This window comes from Danio rerio, chromosome 7 (assembly GCF_049306965.1).
Source record: "Danio rerio strain Tuebingen ecotype United States chromosome 7, GRCz12tu, whole genome shotgun sequence".
Lineage (NCBI taxonomy): Eukaryota > Metazoa > Chordata > Actinopteri > Cypriniformes > Danionidae > Danio > Danio rerio.
In genome coordinates, this window is record NC_133182.1 from 4537989 (window position 1) to 4559098 (window position 21110).

Here is a 21110-nt window from a genome sequence, read left to right on the forward strand (position 1 = left end):
ATCCAGGGGAACGCCAGAAATGAGAGCGGTTCAGTTGGTTTTGTTTTCGATTTTCCTGACACACATTCAATTATAGATGGCATTAACTCAAAAACTTCTCACCCTAAAAAGATCTAAAGTGTGTTTCCTACAAAAAGACAAAGCTGGTTATGTTTTACAGCTGTCTTCTTTTTTTTTTTTTTTCGCTCGACATTACGATCACTGCTCCGTTTATGCCTTTGCAATATGTGTTTAGCCAGGACAGCTCGCGCTGAGAGGAGCTCTCAGTAAGGGACCGTCGGAAAAGTGTTTCTTTTTTTTTTTTTTTTTCTGCTTCGCTTGCGAGGGCTTAAGTGTGTGTGTGTGTGTTTGTTTGGTGCTGTCTATGTTTGTGTATGTGTTTTAATGAGAGAGTGTGGTGCTGTGTCTCTGTGTGTTTATACAGACAGCTTGTTATAGCCTCCCCCCTAAAATATAACACTGTATATAGAAAGCAACGTCAATGCACTGGATGCACCGAGATATCGAATTGAACCGAATCGAAGGCATGATAATCGTAACCGAACCGAACCGTGAGACCAGTATAGGTTCACACCTCTAGTCAATAGCTATGTTTCCATCCAAAAATGCCAATAAACTTTATGCGCAAAACTGGATTATTCGCATTAAAAATGTGCGAATAAAGCAGTGTTTCCATCCGAGTCAAATCGAACAAAATCGTCACCAAATATCAACAGTAAAAATGGAATTTGCTGCGATAGGAAAAGCTGCATCAATCTGTTCTTCATCTAAAGTGATGTTAAATTTCAGGAGGAGCACACGCAGAAGTTTCAGCATCAAATACATCATTGATAATTTTTCTATTATCCAATCAGTTCTCGACTAAAACCCTAAATATACCAAAGCTGTCTTACCTGCAGTATCTCACAACTTTAGCATCCCTCCACCACCCCAACACCTTATCTCTTGTGAATGGAGACCAGTGATTAGTGCGATTAGGGGATTTTTGTGCAGAACTAAAAACATTCTGTGAGTAAGAATGTATTTGTGTGCTAAAGCAGCAGCAGCGGAACATTTAGAAACCGTTTGTTTATTGAGAACAACACATTCTGGAAGACAGTACTTAAATTCTTCTAAAAGAATAAGTTCACAAAGTTCTTTAAAAGTAGAAGTGCACCAGTGATCAAACATTGACTCTTTTTCCATGAACGAATTTCATGTAAGCTCACTTTAACAGATCAATTAAAGTAAGCTTCCTATGCTTTTCCAGCAAACACACACTTCAGCAGAATGGGCCAGAATAGCTTCGGCCATTTCAAATTAGCAGCAACGCGTTCTACCAGAGCGAAAAATGTATCTACCTCCTGCTCTCGAAAAAGTGGAACAATTTTAATACTGTGACTTTATTCCTTCTATACCTTTCTCACATGCTCTCAACTCGAGTTCTTTCAAACTAAAAACTTGTTCCATCTTAAGTTTCTGTAACTCCAATTCATGTTTCTCACATTCTCTTCTTGTCTCTTTTTCATGCTCCCATTAGTCTCTTTCTCTTAGCAAGACTCTTTCATGCTCTTCTGCTTTTAATGCCAATCTCTGAACCTGTAATGCAAGCTCATCAGAAACACTTTCAGTAGATTCAGGATACTCTTCTAATTTTTCTTCCTCCCCAAAAATACCCTGTTTAAACAATGAATCCACTAGCAATATCTGAAGTTTTTGTTTAGACATAGTAATTTTAAAGCTGATGTTATAATAAGCTGCAACTTTTATAAGATTGGCTCTGCTTACCTTAAATAATTCAGCTTGTTTAGGATTTACTATAAACTCGGTTAGATCAAACATTTTTAGGCAGGCGTAGACCTACGGGTAAAAGCAAGCACATTAATAGCCAACTAAATTAAAACGTCTATGACTTACCGAAGTTACAAGTAACACATTTTTGCAGACGGATCAAAAGGATCAAACAAAAGCCAAGCAAATCAAATGTAGCTATGAAGTCAAAAATATGCATCAAAAGGACAAGCTCTCAAATATGTTATAGCCCAAAACCCAAAATTGGCTTGAAAGACAACATTTGAGCCAAACATATGAATAGACATAGACGCTTGAATTAATAAATTGACGACCTATCAATAATCACTAATTTCCATGAATTATTCTCAAAGGTGACAACAAAACATTAACAAAAATCATGCAGACAGGTAAGGCAGCTAAAAACGCAGGTCTCTCACTATCACTATTTTTAAAAGGGACAGATCTTACCTACAACTCCCGTGAATAGAATAAAAAACAGGTGAGTCTTCTGGGCCACTGCTTTTCTTCGCTAAACTAAATAAATACCGAAACGACTATGAAAAATAATCCACTACCTGCTACGAAAAACAAAGTGTCAAAATAAACAAACTAGATAACACTAAAACTTGATAAAACTAAAGAATCAAAAGTTTATCAAGAACAAAACACTGAAGAGAGTGGCATGAAGACAGATCCTGGCATACGCGGAGCACCCCCAACCAGCCAGGCTAAGCGTAAGCCACCGCAAGCTAAGAGTGAGAGAGAGACTGACCCGCCATTGCCGACAACCCTAAATACCAGAAATCCCAGTGATGTCACCGGCGTCATCCAGTCCTAGACCATCAAAACTTTACCTACAACTCAATATGCGCAATAATTACACAACCGCAACAAATAAATAAATGAATTAAATAAACACAGGCCCGCGTAACAGATATGTAACACTGGAATAACGCTTTGGTACCGATATAGTACAGATGTAAAAAGTACTTGCTTTTTCTGTTTATTTTGAACAGGCGAAAGTGTTTTGTCACAATCAGCTACAGGACTGAGTAGTTTTTTTATGCAAAAGTATGTTATAATTAGGAAACTGTGTATTAAACTTTTAAAGATAAGCTCAGCTTTCTCCCAAAACAGGACAAACAATTGTATATTAAATTCAAGATTCAGTAAGCTTCAAACCTAAAATTTAAATGAAAATGCTAAACTTTGTCCATCCATAGCAGGGGCAGCAAACAACTGTTATGTGTGTATGTGTGTGTAGAGAAAGCACTCTCTTAATCACAGACTGAGGCGAGCAAGTGAGAGGTAATGGTAAAATATCAGAAGATATTGTGCAAATTGTGAAAACATCAACCTGCAGTCTTGACACGCTCCCCACATCATTCTTCAAAACAGTGTTTACTTGTTTAGAAATGGATCTTCTAAAAGTGGTAAATGCTTCACTTCTATCAGGGATTTTTCCAACCTCACTTAAAACTGCAGTTGTTAAACCCCTCTTAAAGAAGAGCAACATGGATAACACCCTACTGAGCAATTACAGACCAATCTTAAATCTCCCTTTTATTGGCAAAATCATTAAATGTAAATCAAAGGTGGCAACACCAAGGCTCCAAAAAATACAAATTTATTAAATTAAAAAAGGCTGACACAGAGCGTGTACCGTTTCGAACCACCCAGCTCTTCATCAGACAATTTTCATCACAATCAGGTGCTCCTTTTTATACACTTCCGGATCACATGATCTCCTCTCGCATATATGCCAACATATACATACATGCATATGTATACATACACAATCGTACACATCCCACGTAGCAAAATTTCTCTGGCCCAGCTCTGGCCCACACAATCAGGTTTTGCTTGGCCCACATGCCGCAGTGAATTACGGTACATGACTGGACCAAATCTGGCTTCCAGACAAGGGCCAAACACAGACCATATCTGGGCCAAGTCTCAGCCAAGTTAATAACTCATAACTGGGCCTGAACTGGGCCAGTAAGGTTGGTGTGTCACGATTGCAATGAATTTAATAAACCTATGAAGCGTTGTGCTTTAGGCACACTATTGGCCTTGTTTTTTTCTCAGTGACCTGATTGGTAGAATTGATTTATTTAATCAAAAATTATTTTTATGTATTTTAAATGTGGGTCAAGACTGGCCAAACTCACGTGGCCCACAATCAATTTTTAAAATCTGGGCCAAATACTACGTTTTACATCTGGCCCAAATCTTGTGTGCCGCATTATAGACGGTGCCACCTCTGCCAAACCCAGGCCATGGTTGGCCCACATGCTGTATGCCAGTGCCGGATGAATGCCTGATGTCCCAGCTTTATGCCAAATCTGGGCCAGAATTCTTTGCTACTAGGGATATTGTTAGAGGTCTGAGTGAGAGAGAAGATGGTTCAGACACAGATGCAGGTCTCAGCAAAGTTTATTGCAGCCCACACACTCAAGGGGCAAAAAACTAGCCAACAAAACAATCTTCAAAAAGGAAACTAAAAAAGCCCAAAGTTCACAAAAAACTCAAAACTGAGAATAAAAGTCTCCAAAAACGATTAAATAAAACTACTCCGGAGAGGTTAGAAGAACAGTCTTCAAGAGGGTGCAATACCCTGATACCCGACAGGGGGCGATGAATCCGGCCGCCGCTGACTGGGACAGAATGGCCACGAGGAAGACTGAGGCTTGGAAGCCGGCGAGAGAGTGTTGAGGGCCGGCAGGATAGAGACGGGGAGTCAGATGGGCGGCAAAACAAAAACAGACGGGAACAGGCTTGAAGGCAGACGGAGGAAAAAAAACACTTTAGGAAAAATCAACAGGATGACATCAGACACGACAAAACTCACAGGATATACAAGGAACAGGACTAGACCGGGAGATCGCCAGACATGCCGGAAGGGGAAAAACTACGATCTGACACAGAACTACGATCAACGGAGGGAAAAATAGGGGGAGAAATCAAGGAAACCAGGTGAGTGAAATTAGTTTGATAGACTAATGGAAAGTAATAGAGCAGATGGGTGGGGAAGCGAGAGGTAAACAAAGCAGGGTATGAGTGATCAAAACAATACGAGTGAAAGGGAAAGAGTAACACAAAGATTGAACCGGTGATCAGACCGAGATTGTGACACATATACATATATACACATGAATACATGTATACACATTCATATATAGTCTATAGCTTTAATATTTTAAATCACATTACAAAAAATATATATAAATACATAACTAAACTATAATATTACATCACAAATTATAATAAAGAAAAATAAATAAAGAAAAAAAAAAAAATATATATATATATATAGCCAAAAAACCTTTAAACCAAACCCCTACTTAAACCTTCATTTATTCATTCATTCATCATTCATTCATTATCTTTTCTGCTTAGTCTCTTTATTAGTCCAGGGCTACCACAGCGGAATAAACCGCCAACTCATCCCGCACACTTCCATGCAGCGGACGCCCCTCCAGCCGCAACCCATCTCTGGGACACTAATTAAATAATAAAGACTTATTCAAAAATTATTACAGAAAAAGACGAATGTCAAACTCCTCATTTAAACATTTTGGAGACCATGTGTCTAAAGTGAAAATCCAGAAAGCTTCACGTTGCAACAGCAAATTTTTGAAGATCACCGCCCCGACGTGGACACTTCACAACTTCAATCCCTATAAATTGTAGAGTGGAGACGGAATGTCTCATAACTGAAAAGTGTTGCGCAACCGGACTTCTAGGATCATGGTGTCGAATAGCGCATCGATGTTCAGAAATACGAATTTTTAAAATGTCTACTCGTCTTACCTACATAACATAAACCATACGGGCACCGCAGCATATAGATTACGTTCGCTGTCTTACACGAAATAGTGCCTCGAATATTAAATTTTTTCGCTGTATGAGGATGTGTGAAAGTAGATGTTTTATATGTGAAGTTACACTGTAAACAATTGCCACATTTAAAATTACCCTGTGGTATTGTGTTTTGAAAAAATGTGGAGCGGGTTTTAGATCAGCTCTTACTAACATATTTCAGATATTAGATGTTTTTTTGTGTACTAAATGGGGTGACTTATCAAAGCACTCTTTGAGGGTGGGATCACTTGAAATAATATGCCAGTGTTTTAACAGCACTTTATTGATGTCTTTAGTCACTGGTGAATATTTCATATAACAAGTAATGCGACGATCATGCTTTTTTGTTACTTTTTTAACTAAACTTTCTTCTTGTGACATATCCGTAAAGCGATCATGTGCACACTGTATCCACTCCTCCTTATAAGATCGTTCTCTAAATTCATCTGATAAACTCTCTGATATCTGATAAATTCAGGTATTTTTAGAGCCTTGGTGTTGCCGCCTTTGATTTACATTTAATTTGCACTTTTTGCGGTTTTGGCTGAGCACCCAATTAAGAGAGATGTGCGTGCTTTTGTACAGTTTTTTCATTGGCAAAATCATTGAAAGTTGTTTTCAACCAGGTTAACAATATCAGAATCAGAATCTTTATTGTCATTGTACAAAATACAAAGAAATTTACGTTTGCCCTTCCCTTCAGTGCAGTCCTATTTATCTAAAACAACAACAATAATTAAAAAGAGATAAAAAGATCAAATCAAATGAAGAGTTACAATACAATATTAAAAGTGCGTATGATGTGCATATAAAAGGGCAAGTGCATTTCTAAGCAGCTTTTCAAATTTAAAAGTTAATTAAATGTGAGCCAAGAAGGCATACAATTTAATGCCCAAGTGTATAAAGTGGCAAGTGCATATCCTAGCAGCAAGTTAAAAAAAGTAAGATTAAAATAATTTTGACCAGAAACACCCTCAATTTAATGTCCATTCATTATTGTACTATTTTTTAGCCTGTTTGTTTTGACTTTTATGGTTCTACATCGTCTCCCCGAAGGTAACATTTGAAATAGGTGGTATGCTGGATGGGACGAGTCCTTCAGGATGCTGCATGCTTTGCTGTAGCAGCGGGCCTTTAACAACTCCTCTAAGGAGGGAAGAGTGCAGCTGATGATGTTGTGCGCTGTATTGACAACCCTTTGGAGAGCAGCTTTTTTCCTGGGCAGTGCAACTGGCATACCACACTGGGATGCAATACGACAGCCCACTTTCAATAGTGCATCTGTAAAAGGACACTAGCAGTTCTTGGGCCAAGTTGTTATTTTTTAACACCCTTAGAAAATGGAGTCGCTGCTGTGCCCTTTTGACCAGTGCAATAGTGTTGGTTTTCCATGATATGTTTTGATCCAGATGCAGGCCAAGATACTTGAAATTACTGACAATCTTCACACAGTCCCCATGTATATGTATGGGCAGAGTATCTGGTCTGTTCCTCCTAAAATCTACTATGTTGGCCGGCAGCTAGCTCTCTGCAACTCTCACATGGTCGCCCACTGAAGCTAAGCAGGGCTGCGCCCGGTCAGTACCTGGATGGGAGACCACATGGGAAAGCTAGGTTGCTGCCGGAAGTGGTGTTAGTGAGGCCAGCAGGGGGTGCCCAACCTGCGGTCTGTGTGGGTCCTAATGCCCCAGTATAGTGACGGGGACTCTATACTGCTCAGTGAGCGCCGTCTTTCGGATGAGACTTTAAACTGAGGTCCCGACTCTCTGTGGTCGTTAAAAATCCCAGGATGTCCTTTGAAAAGAGTAGGGGTTTAACCCCGGCATCCTGGCCAAATCTGCCCACTGGCCTTTGTCCATCATGGCCTCCTAACCATCCCTATATTCAATTGGCTGCATCACTGTCTCCTCTCCACCAATCAGCTGGTGTGTGGTGTGCGGTCTGGCGCAAAATGGCTGCCGTCGCTTCATCCAAGTGGATGCACACTGGTGGTAGATGAGGAGATTCCCCCCACTGTGTAAAGTGCTTTGAGTGCCCAGAAAAGCGCTATATAAATGTACGGAATTATTATTATTATTATTACTATGATTTCCTTTGTTTTTAAGGTATTGAGGGCCAAGTTATTATCAGTGCACTATAAAGCCAGTTGGTTTACTTCATCTCTGTATGCGGTCTCATCTCCATCCGTGATGAGTCCGACCACTGCAATATCATCTGCAAACTTCAGCATAGAATTACTTAAACGGAAAGGAGTGCAGTCATGTGTATAAAGAGTGTACAGTAAGGGATTCAGCACACATTCTGCTGAAGAGTGCTGAAGAGACGTGGTGCTCTACCTTGACTCTGTGAATGGTTACTGAGGAAATCTTGAATCCAGAGGCAAATGGAGAAAGGAAAGCCGAGATGATTTAGTTTAGAGACCAGTCTTTTTGGAATTATTGTATTAAATGCAGAGCTGAAGTCAATGAAGAGAATCCGGGCGTAACTGTCTTTATGTTCTAGATGGGTCAGGGTAATGTGAAGGGCTATAGCTATGGCATCCTCTGTTGATCTATTTTCCCTTTATGCAAACTGGTGGGCATCAAATGTGGGAGGACAAATGCGGGAGGAAGTCTTTGGAGGATGTGACTTCTTACCAGCTTCTCAAAACACTTCATAACAACAGGGGTTAAGGCTACTGGTCGGTAGTCATTTAGACTATTGATGGTCGTCTTTTTTGGGACAGGGATGATTGTTGAGGCCTTAAGACAGAGTGGAACAATGGCCTGGCTAAGGGACAGATTAAATATTTTTGTAAAAAACCCTGTAAGTTCATCTGCACAGACTTTCAACAACCTCCCTGTAATTCCTGCTGCTTTTCTGGGGTTTACTGTTCTCAGCACTTTCCTCACATCCTCCTCCTCCACTGTGAAGACATGGCTAGAATTTGATAGTGAATACAATGTGGCTTCCTCTGCTGACTGTTGTTCAAAGCGGGCAAAGAAGCAGTTAAACTCTTCTGCTAGTGTGTTGTCAACCCCTACAGACCTGGGATTGGGTCTGTAGTTTGTAATATTTTGTATCCCCTGCCACACTTGTCTCAAATTATTGCTGTGGAGGTATCCCTCAATTTTGTGTTTATATTTCAACTTGGCACCTCTGATGCCTGAATGCTCTAGCTGCACTGTAACGCTCCTTGTCACCAGACTTGAAGGCGATGTTCCTTTCCTTCAGCAAAATCCTGTGTGAAGGTGGCATGTGTGGAGTTTTCCTGAGTCGTTACCACACACCCGCTCTTTTTTCTCGTTTCTGCCTTCTGTTCCGACCCCGCCACCTCCCATTATTTCCGGGTATGACAAATCACGGAGATCCTTGTGTTCCCGCTATGTCCTCAGGTATGCTGTGGTTGTGAATAAACATTGTTGTAACTGTCTCTTTGCTCTGTAATCTCACTGAGAGGAGATCTTGTCGACTATAAAATATTTTCGCCTGACCGGCTGAGGTTAAAAAAATTAAACAGACATATAATAACAAACAAACAAAGCACTAAGAAGGAGAGCTCTGAGCTGCTGCGTCAATGCGCGCCGCCATCTTGGATGGGTTTACAATATATAAAGTAACAATTTTCATTCTGGTTTCAGAGCACATCACAGTACAGAGAGCGCTCTTATAAAGATAATCAATGATATACCCTAAATACAGATTCAGGCAAGCTAACAGTGCTGGTATTGCTCGATCTCAGTGCTGCATTTACCACTGTCGATCACAGCATACTTCTGGATAGGCTGGAAAACAGGGTTGGGCTGTCTGGGACGGTCGTCAAATGGTTCAGATCTTACCTTGAAGGGAGAGGTTACCATGTCAGTATAGGTGATCATAGGTCGAGGTGGACACCCATGACATGTGGAGTCCCACAAGGCTCGATTCTGGCACCTCTCCTGTTCAACCTTTATATGCTCCCTCTGAGCCAAATAATGAGAAAGAACCAAACCTCCTACCACAGCTATGCTGATGACACTCAGATCTATTTAGCCTTACTGCCTAATGACTACAGCCCCATTGACATCCTCTGCCATTCATTGATGAATGAACAGTTGGATGTGCCAGTTAAACAAAAAAAAAAAAACTGAAGTTATTGCGTTTGGGAACAAAGATGAGGTTCTTAAGGTGAATGCGTACCTTGGCTCTAAGAGTCAAACAACAAAAACTATGGTTACAAATCTTAGTGTGACTCTGGAGTCAGATCTGAGTTTCAACAGTAATATCAAAGCAGTCAGTAAACCAGCGTACTATCATCTCAAAAACATTACAAGAGACAGATGCTTTGTTTCCAGTGAGAAACTTGTTCATGCTTTTATCAGCAGCAAGGTGGATTACTGTAATGGACTCCTTACTGGCCTTCCCAAAATGACAGTCAGACAGTTGCAGCTCATCCAGAACGCTGCTGCCAGGATTCTGACCGGAACCGGGAAATTTAGAGCAACTCCCCCACACACACACACACACACACAGAAAAACACACTGCGAGCACTGTGCTACGTCAGACAGATCGCACTATTATGTCTTTCATATTTTTTTAAATTCTTTTGAAACTGTTAACACATTTTAATGATTTTAATCATTTCTATTATTTGTTCATTTGTTTTCTTATACTTGTCTTTTTTATTCTTGTTTATATAAAGCACTTTGAATTGCCACTGTGTAAGAAATGTGCTGTAAACTTGCCTTAGCAGGACCCTGAATAATATTACTAGTTAATCAAAGGAAACCAGTTTGATCAGGGCTCAGCACAATGAAGCTAGTGTAGCTGTCAAAGTGTAGGAAAATAATTTGCATCAGTTCTGTCCTCGAGGTTTAGGCAGCAGTGTTCATAACACAAATAGGGGGAAAATGGTGGAGTAAAAACATACTGTATAAAGGAAGTGAAATTTGAAACGGGGTTTTTGAATAATACATAAATATGATTTGAATAACGCATGAGTGCATATATAGATTATTTACAACTTAATCTGAGGACAGAAAGATCAGACTGAGGACAGAAACACACCAGCTCTGAGGTAAGAACTATTCACATCTACAGTCTTTAACTAATGTTGGCTTGATGATTGTGAATCGTGTTATCCTGTTTAATTATTGATTATTTTTAAGCATTTGAGTTTTTCAATGTGTTTCTTCCTCAGAAATGGCTCAAGATCTGTATTTCCCTCTTCTCCTCATTGGTGAGTGTGTTTGTAGTTTTATTTATGGTTTATAGTTTCATTAGGTTTGACTGTTCTGAAAAGCATTAAAGCAAAGTGTCTCTTTCACAGCTCTCTGCTCCATATCTGAATGTGTTCAGCGTCAGTATCACTTTATAAATGAGAACAAAACCTGGACTGAAGCTCAGAAATACTGCAGAGAGAAATACACAGATCTGGCCACCGTTGACAACATGAACGACATGATCCAGCTAAACAAGAGTGTGAATGGAGTTGACCAGTTTGTCTGGATTGGTCTTCAGAGGACGAGTGTTTATAATTGGCATTGGTCTTCAGGTGATCCCTTTTTTAACAGAAATCCTGGACAATACAGCAATAATAATTGTGGTAAAATAAAACATGGACAATGGTTTGCTGAAGCATGTAGTGACACCCATTTATTCATCTGCTACAATAGTGAGTACAAACCACTTTAACAAGCATTTGTAACCGGTGTTCGCACTCTCTGCGTTGTGTACAATAATGAGACAGGCCACTGGTGCTGCTGATGGTGGGTTTATTGTCACTCAAGCGTCAGATCAGAGCAAACTGGATGAATCAGAAAACAGCACAGTAAGTTGATATGATTTCGTTTGTAAATTTCCCCACCTCTCCTCAGCGCGCTCAATGCGGTCTGAGAACCCAGCGCGGCAACCGGAAGTGACGTAGCGCGGCAACCGGAAGTAACGTTGCGCGCAAAACAAATATAAAACTATTTTCATTAAACAACACAAATAGAGTAAAAACTAAATTCTAACATATGTCTAAACAAATTGATGCAAAACAAATGCACGAAAATTAAAAAGGAGGGACTATTAGTGAAATGCATTAAATTAATACTCTTATTAACACCCGTCACATTCACCCCTCCTGAATTTCACTAATATCCTGACCGAGATGACATCGATCTATCATAACCAGATTTTTAGCAAATCTTATTCGCAGTTCAACATTGCAAGTTACCCACTTAACGGGTTAAGAAAAGCCCAAGGTTGATCAAGTCCTAGACATTCTTAGAACAATATGCTGCCTTGTACAACATACAATAATCTGGTAAGATTTTAACTGAAATTCTTACGGCGCACATACTTAATTGTTATTTTTGCATCATCACAAAACTGATCTAAAATAAGGAAAGAACTGATCCTGATCTCCTTGTTAAAAGTGAGCCAACCCTCTGAACATAAAATGGCCTTTGCGCCATAGATTCTATCAAGCGGCTAACTTTTTTTTACCATTCTACCTGCACGGGTTTTAACACCCTGTGTGTCAGTGGGACAATGTGTTGGTGCGTTAGATATGGTGTTATCATCTGGATCATTTAATGTATGTGGTCGTGGTTCAGAGTTTTTGGTGAAGGACGCAGTTTCTAAATCGGACACCGGATCAGGACTACCCTCATTGACTTCAGTTGCATTAAGGTCTTGTTCACAGAAACTGCCTTCACTTAGATTAGAACAACTGGATCCTATGTCATCATCTTCTTCAGGCTTTTGTCTTTCACTCTCATCCTGTCCATCAAGTATCCATCCTTCCGTTCCATCAAAGTTCTCTTCCTCTTCCAAACTGGATAACTCTGGTGCATGAGACTCTGTTTCCTCATTCTCAGCAGTAGGCTGAGTATCTTCTTCATCTTGAGATTGTTCAATTGGTAAGAAGCTAATATCCAGTATCAGGTTGCGATGCACCACTTTGCATTTTCCATTGTTGTCAACCAGCTTGTATATGTTTGTTTGAAGATTTCTGTCTCTTACAGTATAAACAGTTGGATCCCACTTATCTGCAAGTTTTTTCTTTCCTCGTTCACTCTTGTTTGCAAGAAGCACCCTATCTCCAACGTTCAGACACATGCCCTTGACCTTCCGATTGTAATTCTTAGCCTGCTTTTTCTGCTCCTTCTCTGTGTGTTTCTGCGCAATGCATGCAGCTTCATGAAGGTAAGACATAAGTGTTTTTGCGTAACTGCCATAATCAACAATCACGGGATCATGTAATGCTTGCGCAAAATCAACATCAACTGGCAGCTTGGGAATGCGACCAAACATTAACTGGAATGGCGCATAACCCGTGGTCTCATGCACGGTGGAGTTATACGCAAATGTCAAAGTCTGTATTTGTTCGGGCCACTTCTGTTTTTCCTTAAGAGGCAAGGAGCGAAGCATATTGCCCAAGGTCCGATTGAATCGCTCTGTTCCTCCGTTCCCCATGGGGTGGTATGCCGTAGTGTGCGACTTCTCAACACCTGCCAGCTTAAGCAACTCTGCGATGAGGGTACTTTCAAAGTTGGTCCCTTGATCTGTATGAATGCGAGATGGAAAACCATAAATACAGAAGACATGATCCCACAGTTTTTTTGCAATTTGTTTTGCTTTCTGGTTTACACATGGGAAAGCATGGGCCAACTTTGTAAAGTGATCCGTCACGACTAATACATCCACAGAGCGTTGCTTGCTGTCCTCCGCACTCCAAAAATCCAAACACACTAACTCCATAGGGGCTGAAGTCCTGATGTTCTCAAGTGGGGCTCGAGCAGATGGCTCTGGTGTTTTGGCCAATATGCACCTCTGACAACATTTAACATACTCTCTTATGTCACGCTCCATCCGAGGCCAGAAAAAGCGTTGTCGAGCTAGTTGAAGAGTTCTTGACCTTCCCTGGTGTCCAGCAAGATCATGCACACCAGTTAAGGCTCTAGCCTTAAGGCTACTAGGCATTACAAGTTGGAACCTCTTGTGTGTGCTTGATGGGTCCTTGCAAACACGGTAAACTACTCCATCTTGAACCTTCAAACGATCTAGTTGCCTAAGAAGAATTTGAGTCACAGCATCCATTGCAACCACCTCTCGTCTTGATGGCCTTCTTTGCTTCTCCAGATAGGGCATTATCTTAGAAATCGAGGGATCTGCTTCTTGACCCCGACGAATCTCTTCGATAGGGATCGCTGAAACTGGATCAAATCCAGTAGTCGTTGCATCTTGGATATATTGGATTGCTTGCATAGCCCTTAGCTCAGTTACAGCTTTCCACTGCTCCGATAGGTTCAAAAGAGTTTTAACTGTCACTTGATCACAGGAAACTGGGCTTGTCAGAGTTGACACATATAGATTGTTTGCTTGCAAACGGAAGGTGTCCTGAACTCCATCTTTGTCGACAGTTTCAGCCTCAGAAAGCAGACTCCCATATTGCTCGGTTATGAGCCTACGAGCAATGGTTCGCGCAAACGGATCCCGGCTTAAAGCGTCAGCTACAGTATTTTTACTTCCAGCAATATGCTTGAGATCAAAAGTATAAGCAGCAAGCTTAGATACCCAGCGCTGTTCGCAAGCATCGAGTTTAGCCTTTGTTAATATATAAGTGAGGGGGTTATTGTCGGTCCACACTGTGAATGTGTGGCCCTTTAACCAGTGACTGAATTTTTCACACACACTCCACTTTAGGGCTAAAAACTCGAGCTTGTGCACTGGATATCTCCTTTGAGAGTTGGTTAAGGACTTGCTTGCGAATGCAATGGGACGTGCTTTTTCTTCACCAGCTGGTATCTGTGACAGCACAGCTCCAAGTCCTTCCAAAGAAGCATCAATTGACAGGATTAGGGGAAGTGAGAAATTGGGATGCGCTAAAACCACGCTCTGCAACAAACTCTCTTTCAACTTAGAGAGAGCATCATCACATTCTGGGGTCCAATCAACTGGCTTCAGTTTTCGATATGTGCCTGCCTTAGCCTCAGTTTTTAATTTTGTTCTTCTTTTCTGCCCAGCTGTTAGGGAGAACAATGGTCTGGCAACTGAAGAGCAATTTGGAATAAAATGTTGGTAATAGAGGATCATTCCCAAGACAGACTTTATTCGACGTACAGACGGAGTACACCCGTCCTCTTCCATGAGGTCAGTTTTTGAGAGCTTGGCTATGACTTCAACCTTCGAAGGATCAACGGAAACACCATTACCATCAACGATGTGGCCTAAGAATTTAACAGACGCTTGCATCAGATGGCACTTTTTCGGACTTAATTTAAGGTTGTAGCTTCTCAATCGTTGGAATACCATCTCTAACCGCTCCAAGGCTGTGGTCTCGTCGGGTGCAAACACCAGCAAGTCATCTAAGTAGCACAGCAAACTACTAAAATTCAGGTCCCCAAAGATACTTAACATCATACGCATGAAAGATGCTGGGCTGTTACACAACCCTTGAGGCATCCTGTTGTACTCATGAAGACCTACAGGTGTTGCAAATGCGGTGTACTTTTTATCCTCTTCAGCCATTGGGATGTTATAAAAGCCCGATGTTAAATCCATCGTGCTAAAGAGGGTATTACCACCGAGGGCAACAAGACAGTCTGATTGGTGCGGGAGTGGGTGCGCATCCTTAATAGTCCTAGCATTTAGCCATCTGAAATCCGTACAGATCCTTAAGCTGCCATCTCTCTTCCATACTAAGACCAAAGGTGAGGCATATTCACTTACTGATTTACGTATGATTCCTTGCTCTTCCATCTCTGAGAGAACTTGACGTAATTTTTGGTAGTGAGCGGGTGGTACTCGTCTGTATGGAAGTCGAAATGGGCGATCGTCAGTTAAGTGGATGCGGAGAACAAAGCCTCTGACCTCCCCACAATCTAAGGCATGTTTGGAGAATACATCATGGTAAGTCTCTAGCAATTGGACTAGCTTTTCCTTTGCCGTATCACTGGCAGAACAAGAGTCTATGTCAACATCACTGAGACTAACAGTCTCCAGTCTCTTTTTCAGGTCCCCTGCAGTAACAGGTTGTGGATCTTTATCAGGTGTGGGCAACTGGACTCCACTGAAACCTTGAAACAGCTCAAAATCCTCCACGGCAAGGCACGGATACACATCAGCCAACTTGCAATTCCTTTTGAGGGTGATTGGCTTATCTGACAGGTTAGTGACCTTCAGGGGAACCCAATGATCTCCCCACAAGGGTGTGACAACACGACCTATGATAATGTCCCGTGGCATGGTTCTAGAAGAAGTGGCTTCCACTATTACAGTGCTTCCAGGCGATATAGCAGTGTCTCTTGGTAACTTTCCCCAGACAAGGTGTTCTTGTTTGGCCATTAGAGTAACTGACTGGCGAAGCTTGACAGTCCCAACCTTGTGTGGCGGAATACCGCCTCTCCAGCGGCAAGTATTTGCCATAACATCAAGGAATTGTTCGCATGACGTAGGTGGCCCTGAGACACTGTCAGACAAAATCCTCCAGTAATCATCACTTATCTTCATTTGGTGCATGAGAAACTTAATAACGTTGGTACCAATTATCAAATCGTCTCGTTGCCCTGGTACAACTAGAACAGGCACCAAGCATCTTTCACCATACACCTTTAGCTCGACTTCATACATGCATTTTGGTTTGGTTATTTTACCTCCGCATCCAATTAGCATTATTTCCTGGGACAAAGGTGAGGGTTTTGGCAACACATCTTCACAGAGCATCCGACTTTCTACCGCTTCACTAAAAGTGCATGCCATAGATCCTGAATCCAACATTCCTTTTATCTGGAATCTATCATTCACATAGACAGGTGCATAAAACAATTCATCAAACACTTCTAAAGTTTGCATATTCTGTGCGATCACTTTGACTTCAGTCGGAGCCTGCGCACATGCCTTCTCATAAACTTGTTTAAGATCTACATCTTCGAGGGTTTGTCCTACCCTACCCACACGTCCCCTCTCCAGGTGTGGGTCGACTATTTTAAAGTCGGTGAACCTTGCGATTGCTGTGTTATCTGGCTGCCAGAGCCATGCTGACTATTTACGCAATTTCTTTTTATGTGCCCAGGTTGGAAGCAAGCAAGACAGAGTCGTTGACGTCGGCAGTGTGAGAGAGTTGAATGTTCATATGAACGACACACCTTACAAGCTCTCGTAGGCGGTTGGCTCTGTCGAGGACTACTCATTTCAGCTTGAGAATTCTGGGAGAGCGCACGGTCAAGTAAGGTGATGAGTGTTTTCATACAGTTATCATCATTCTGTGTAGAAGATGAAATACTCAAGTTAGAATGTTCAGATGCCACGACTGGGGAGCCACTAGCCATCATCTCATTCTCCACGAGTGACTGTCGGTGAACTGCAACATTCCTCATTGTAACATTGCGCTTAGATTTAATTGCCAACTGTTCTTTTTGCTCAACCTGATATCTGTCTAGATGCTCTTGTACCTCACTCGCTGTCCACTTGTCTGCTGCTTTCAAACGGAAAACGGCTGACAAGCTGGGGTCCGGACAGTATTTGACAAACATCATGGCTGCCTCCTGACAAGGATTATCCATCTGTCGCCCAAGTCTTTTTAAAGCCTCTTCAGCAGCATCCACAGCCTTATTCAACCGGACCCAATACTCAACTGGGTTCTCTCCAATAACGGAAACTGTGCTGTAGAAATCTGCTAAAGGCATAGAGGAGAATCTGACTTCACTGAAATGTTGCTTTAGGATATCGAATATCACTCTGGGGTTCTCAGAAGGTTTTAGAGATGTGTTGCTGCGTAGGGTTATTTTTACAATGTCTTTGGCCTTACCCAGCAGCCTGGAAAGGATTTCATGATAATGCTCGGAAGCTGGTATGCCTCTTTTACGAAGGTATGTGTCCAGTAAATCCTCCCACTCATGCACAGTGAACTTATCTGTTCCATCACCTCGGAACACAGGAGGCTCTCTTACTTCAGATTGCATGACTAATTTGACTCCTGTCAAATTAAGTGAGGGTGTTTCTGTGAATGACTGACCAGCAACTGGACTCTGTGTCTGTGCATTATTAGTTTCTCCTTCCCCATACCTTCCCCCACCTTGAACAGAAATCAAAGTCTGTCCTACTTCTTGAGCAATGTGTGTTATGAGATTTTGCCATGCAGTATCATTTAAATCTGGGCTAGCCAAAAATGGGTTACTCCTTAACTGACTAGGTGTTTGTTCAGTTACCCGGGTAGAACAAAATTCAGAAGTTCGTCCCACACTACCCCTCCCTGCAACAGGCGTAGATGAATTAGCAAAAAGTCTTCCCCTTCCGAAAGTTAAATCTGACATGTTCTCCTCACCCTTAAAACTGTCTGCTTTGAAACCATATGCCATTACTACTTATTGGCATGTAAATGATCAAACATTGAATAAAATTTTAGAATAGATAAACCAGCATCGGAGAACAACTACCAAAAAATATATATGTTAAACAGGAAAACAGGTATATTAAATTCAAATAGAAATAAAGAAAGGATATAGTGAAGTGTCCAGTTTGATGAAAGTGCAATGCTCTCTATCACAGTTCATCAAAACCTTGATCGAAGTGCAGCATCCACCGGCGACCAAACGACATTGATCTTTGGATGAAGATTCCAGAAGAGCTGATCTTCATCCGGGTCACGGCACCACTGTAACCGGTGTTCGCACTCTCTGCGTTGTGTACAATAATGAGACAGGCCACTGGTGCTGCTGATGGTGGGTTTATTGTCACTCAAGCGTCAGATCAGAGCAAACTGGATGAATCAGAAAACAGCACAGTAAGTTGATATGATTTCGTTTGTAAATTTCCCCACCTCTCCTCAGCGCGCTCAATGCGGTCTGAGAACCCAGCGCGGCAACCGGAAGTGACGTAGCGCGGCAACCGGAAGTAACGTTGCGCGCAAAACAAATATAAAACTATTTTCATTAAACAACACAAATAGAGTAAAAACTAAATTCTAACATATGTCTAAACAAATTGATGCAAAACAAATGCACGAAAATTAAAAAGGAGGGACTATTAGTGAAATGCATTAAATTAATACTCTTATTAACACCCGTCACACATTCATTTGACAAAAGAAACTTTGAATGGAAATGTAGATCACATTTTTCTAAATAATCAAATCTACAGTGAAAACAAATCTAAAAATTTCAAGTCAAATATGCTTTGCAATGCTGACTTAAAAGCCAACAGAAAAACATGTTGAATTATAGTCCTAATCAAGATAAACTCATAACAACTCAACTCTTCATAGCACAGGCTTTTCTTTTAACGCTGCTTCTGTTCATATACAAAACATACAGCAGAATAAGAATAAACTGATAAAATAATGTTTTTAATTGATTTTCTTAAAGTGAGCAGAGGACTGGTATTTGTTAATCAGACGATGAACTGGAGAGACGCTCAGAGTTACTGCAGACAGAATCACATTGATCTGGTCAGTGTGAGGAACCAGAATGAGAGTCAAGAGCTGGAGAAGTTCATTAATGACACAATCTCATTTGGATCTGAAGTCTGGATCGGTCTGTTCAGAGACCCATGGCAGTGGTCAGATCAGAGCAACTCCTCATTCAGATACTGGGCAGATAATTTTAAAGATTTTGCATACTGTGCAGCGATTCAGCCAAACACACACGGACAATAGGGTGACTACAATTGTGTTTCCCACCTGTATCCTTTCGTATGTCATGAAGGTGAGCAGATCCTCCAAACACACTCATCATCAGCTCCAGATCTCTTAAAGTTGACTCTACATGTCTGACATGACAAATTCCTCCACAGTGTTTGTTCTGCATGTTGTTGTTGATCAGTCTCTCTCTAGTTTCTGCTTTGTTTTGTGTCCAGATAAACTGATTGTGATCCAGCAGAATCTGTCGTGGTCTGAAGCTCTGAGATACTGCAGACAGCATCATGTGGATCTGGTCTCGGTTCAGTCAGTGGAGATGCAGTGTCGTGTGATGAACGTGGTTAAACTGGCGTCTACTGAGGCGGTGTGGTTGGGTTTACGTCACTCCTGCGCTTTGGGCATCTGGTTCTGGGTGAGTGGAGAGACCGTGTGCTATCAGAACTGGGCTCCAGGGAACGGCACATCAGAGGAGGACTGTGAGCCCACAGTGAGATCTGGAGCAGTTCAGTCTGGAGGAGATCAGACCTGGATCAGCCGTCCTGAAACTGACCGACGCAACTTCATCTGCAGAAACTACTGAGAGTGAAGAAGTAAGATGACGTATGTGAAAATTGTTTACTGAAGTAATAGTTTTACAAAAAATATTCAACTTCAGTAGGCATTAACGCATTATGATAGTGATGAGCATATTTGAAGCACATTTTTTGGGCTTTTATAATCTTTCTAAATCTGCACTCTAAAAAAGCAGAGTTATCTCAACTCAAATTGGGTAAAATATAGAGAAACCCAAATGTTGGTTCTATAAATTACATTTAAAAAAAAAACAGCAATTAGTTTTGTCCACATTTTACTCATATGTGGACTTAAAAACATTTTTAGTGTATTGTGGTTTCATTAAACGGATAGTCGTGTGATTTCATATGAAGCTTTAATACTTCATATGTTATGAAAAATGATTATAAATTTCAGTGCTTTGTTATTTGTGAGTGAAGCTTCTGTGAACCCGTGTCTGTATAATGAATATCTGGCATCTGCTCAGTTTTATACATGTGTTTTCTGAATTTCTTGTGTTTTATATGTCCCTGTATAATGGCTATAGGCATGATGGTAATTCCTTTTCACCTATAGAGTTGTCTTTATTATTTTTATCATGTCTTTATATGATTTATATAGATTTATATTAAAATGACTGGTTTGAATGTGAATCACTGAGCATTATTTACCTCAGTGAAATTAAATAATGGTTACTCTTTAAAAATAAAGTTGGTTATTAAAATATTTACAATCCTTTTGTATCACCAACACCAGCTGAAATAAACATGTAAAACCAGCTATTTTATCTCTTTAGTCTTTTCTAACCTGAATTAAATGATATAATGTAATATATTAAATACTGAGGATAATCTGTATTTATGCAGATGCGATAAAATAGACAAGGCAAGGCAAGTTTATTTATATAGCACATTTCATACAAAGTGGCAATTCAAAGTGCTTTACATAAACAAGAATAAAAGAAACAAGTGTAAGAAAATGAAAACAAATAACAAGAATTATAAAAATAAGAACATAAATATGTGTTAAAATAGGTTATAAGATAATGAAAAAAGAAAGACATAATAGTGCGATCTGTCGAATGTAGCACAGTGCTCATTCAGTAAAGGCACAGCTAAACAGATGTGTTTTCAGTCTTGATTTGAATGTGCCTAATGTTGGAGCACATCTGATCATTTCTGGAAGCTGATTCTGTTAGGTTTGTATTCGGTGAGCATATCTGTAATGTATTGAGGTCCTAGGCCATTTAGTGATTTATAGTCAAGTAATAACACTTTAAACTATTCTGAATGTAACTGGGAGCCAGTGTAAAGACCTGAGGACAGGTGTGATGTGCTC

At 40.7% G+C, this 21110-nt stretch overlaps 1 protein-coding gene across 1 annotated transcript; it reads left to right on the plus strand.

The window, feature by feature from the left end:
• The first annotated feature begins 4458 nt into the window (after window positions 1–4458).
• Window positions 4459–20814, plus strand: si:dkey-28d5.7. The gene is given in 5 exon segments (XM_073907997.1): window positions 4459–4749; window positions 10797–10835; window positions 10926–11270; window positions 18949–19287; window positions 19439–20814. Coding segments are annotated over 4 exon segments (1083 nt in total). The 5' UTR covers window positions 4459–4749; window positions 10797–10798; the 3' UTR covers window positions 19801–20814.
• Window positions 20815–21110: the final 296 nt, after the last annotated feature.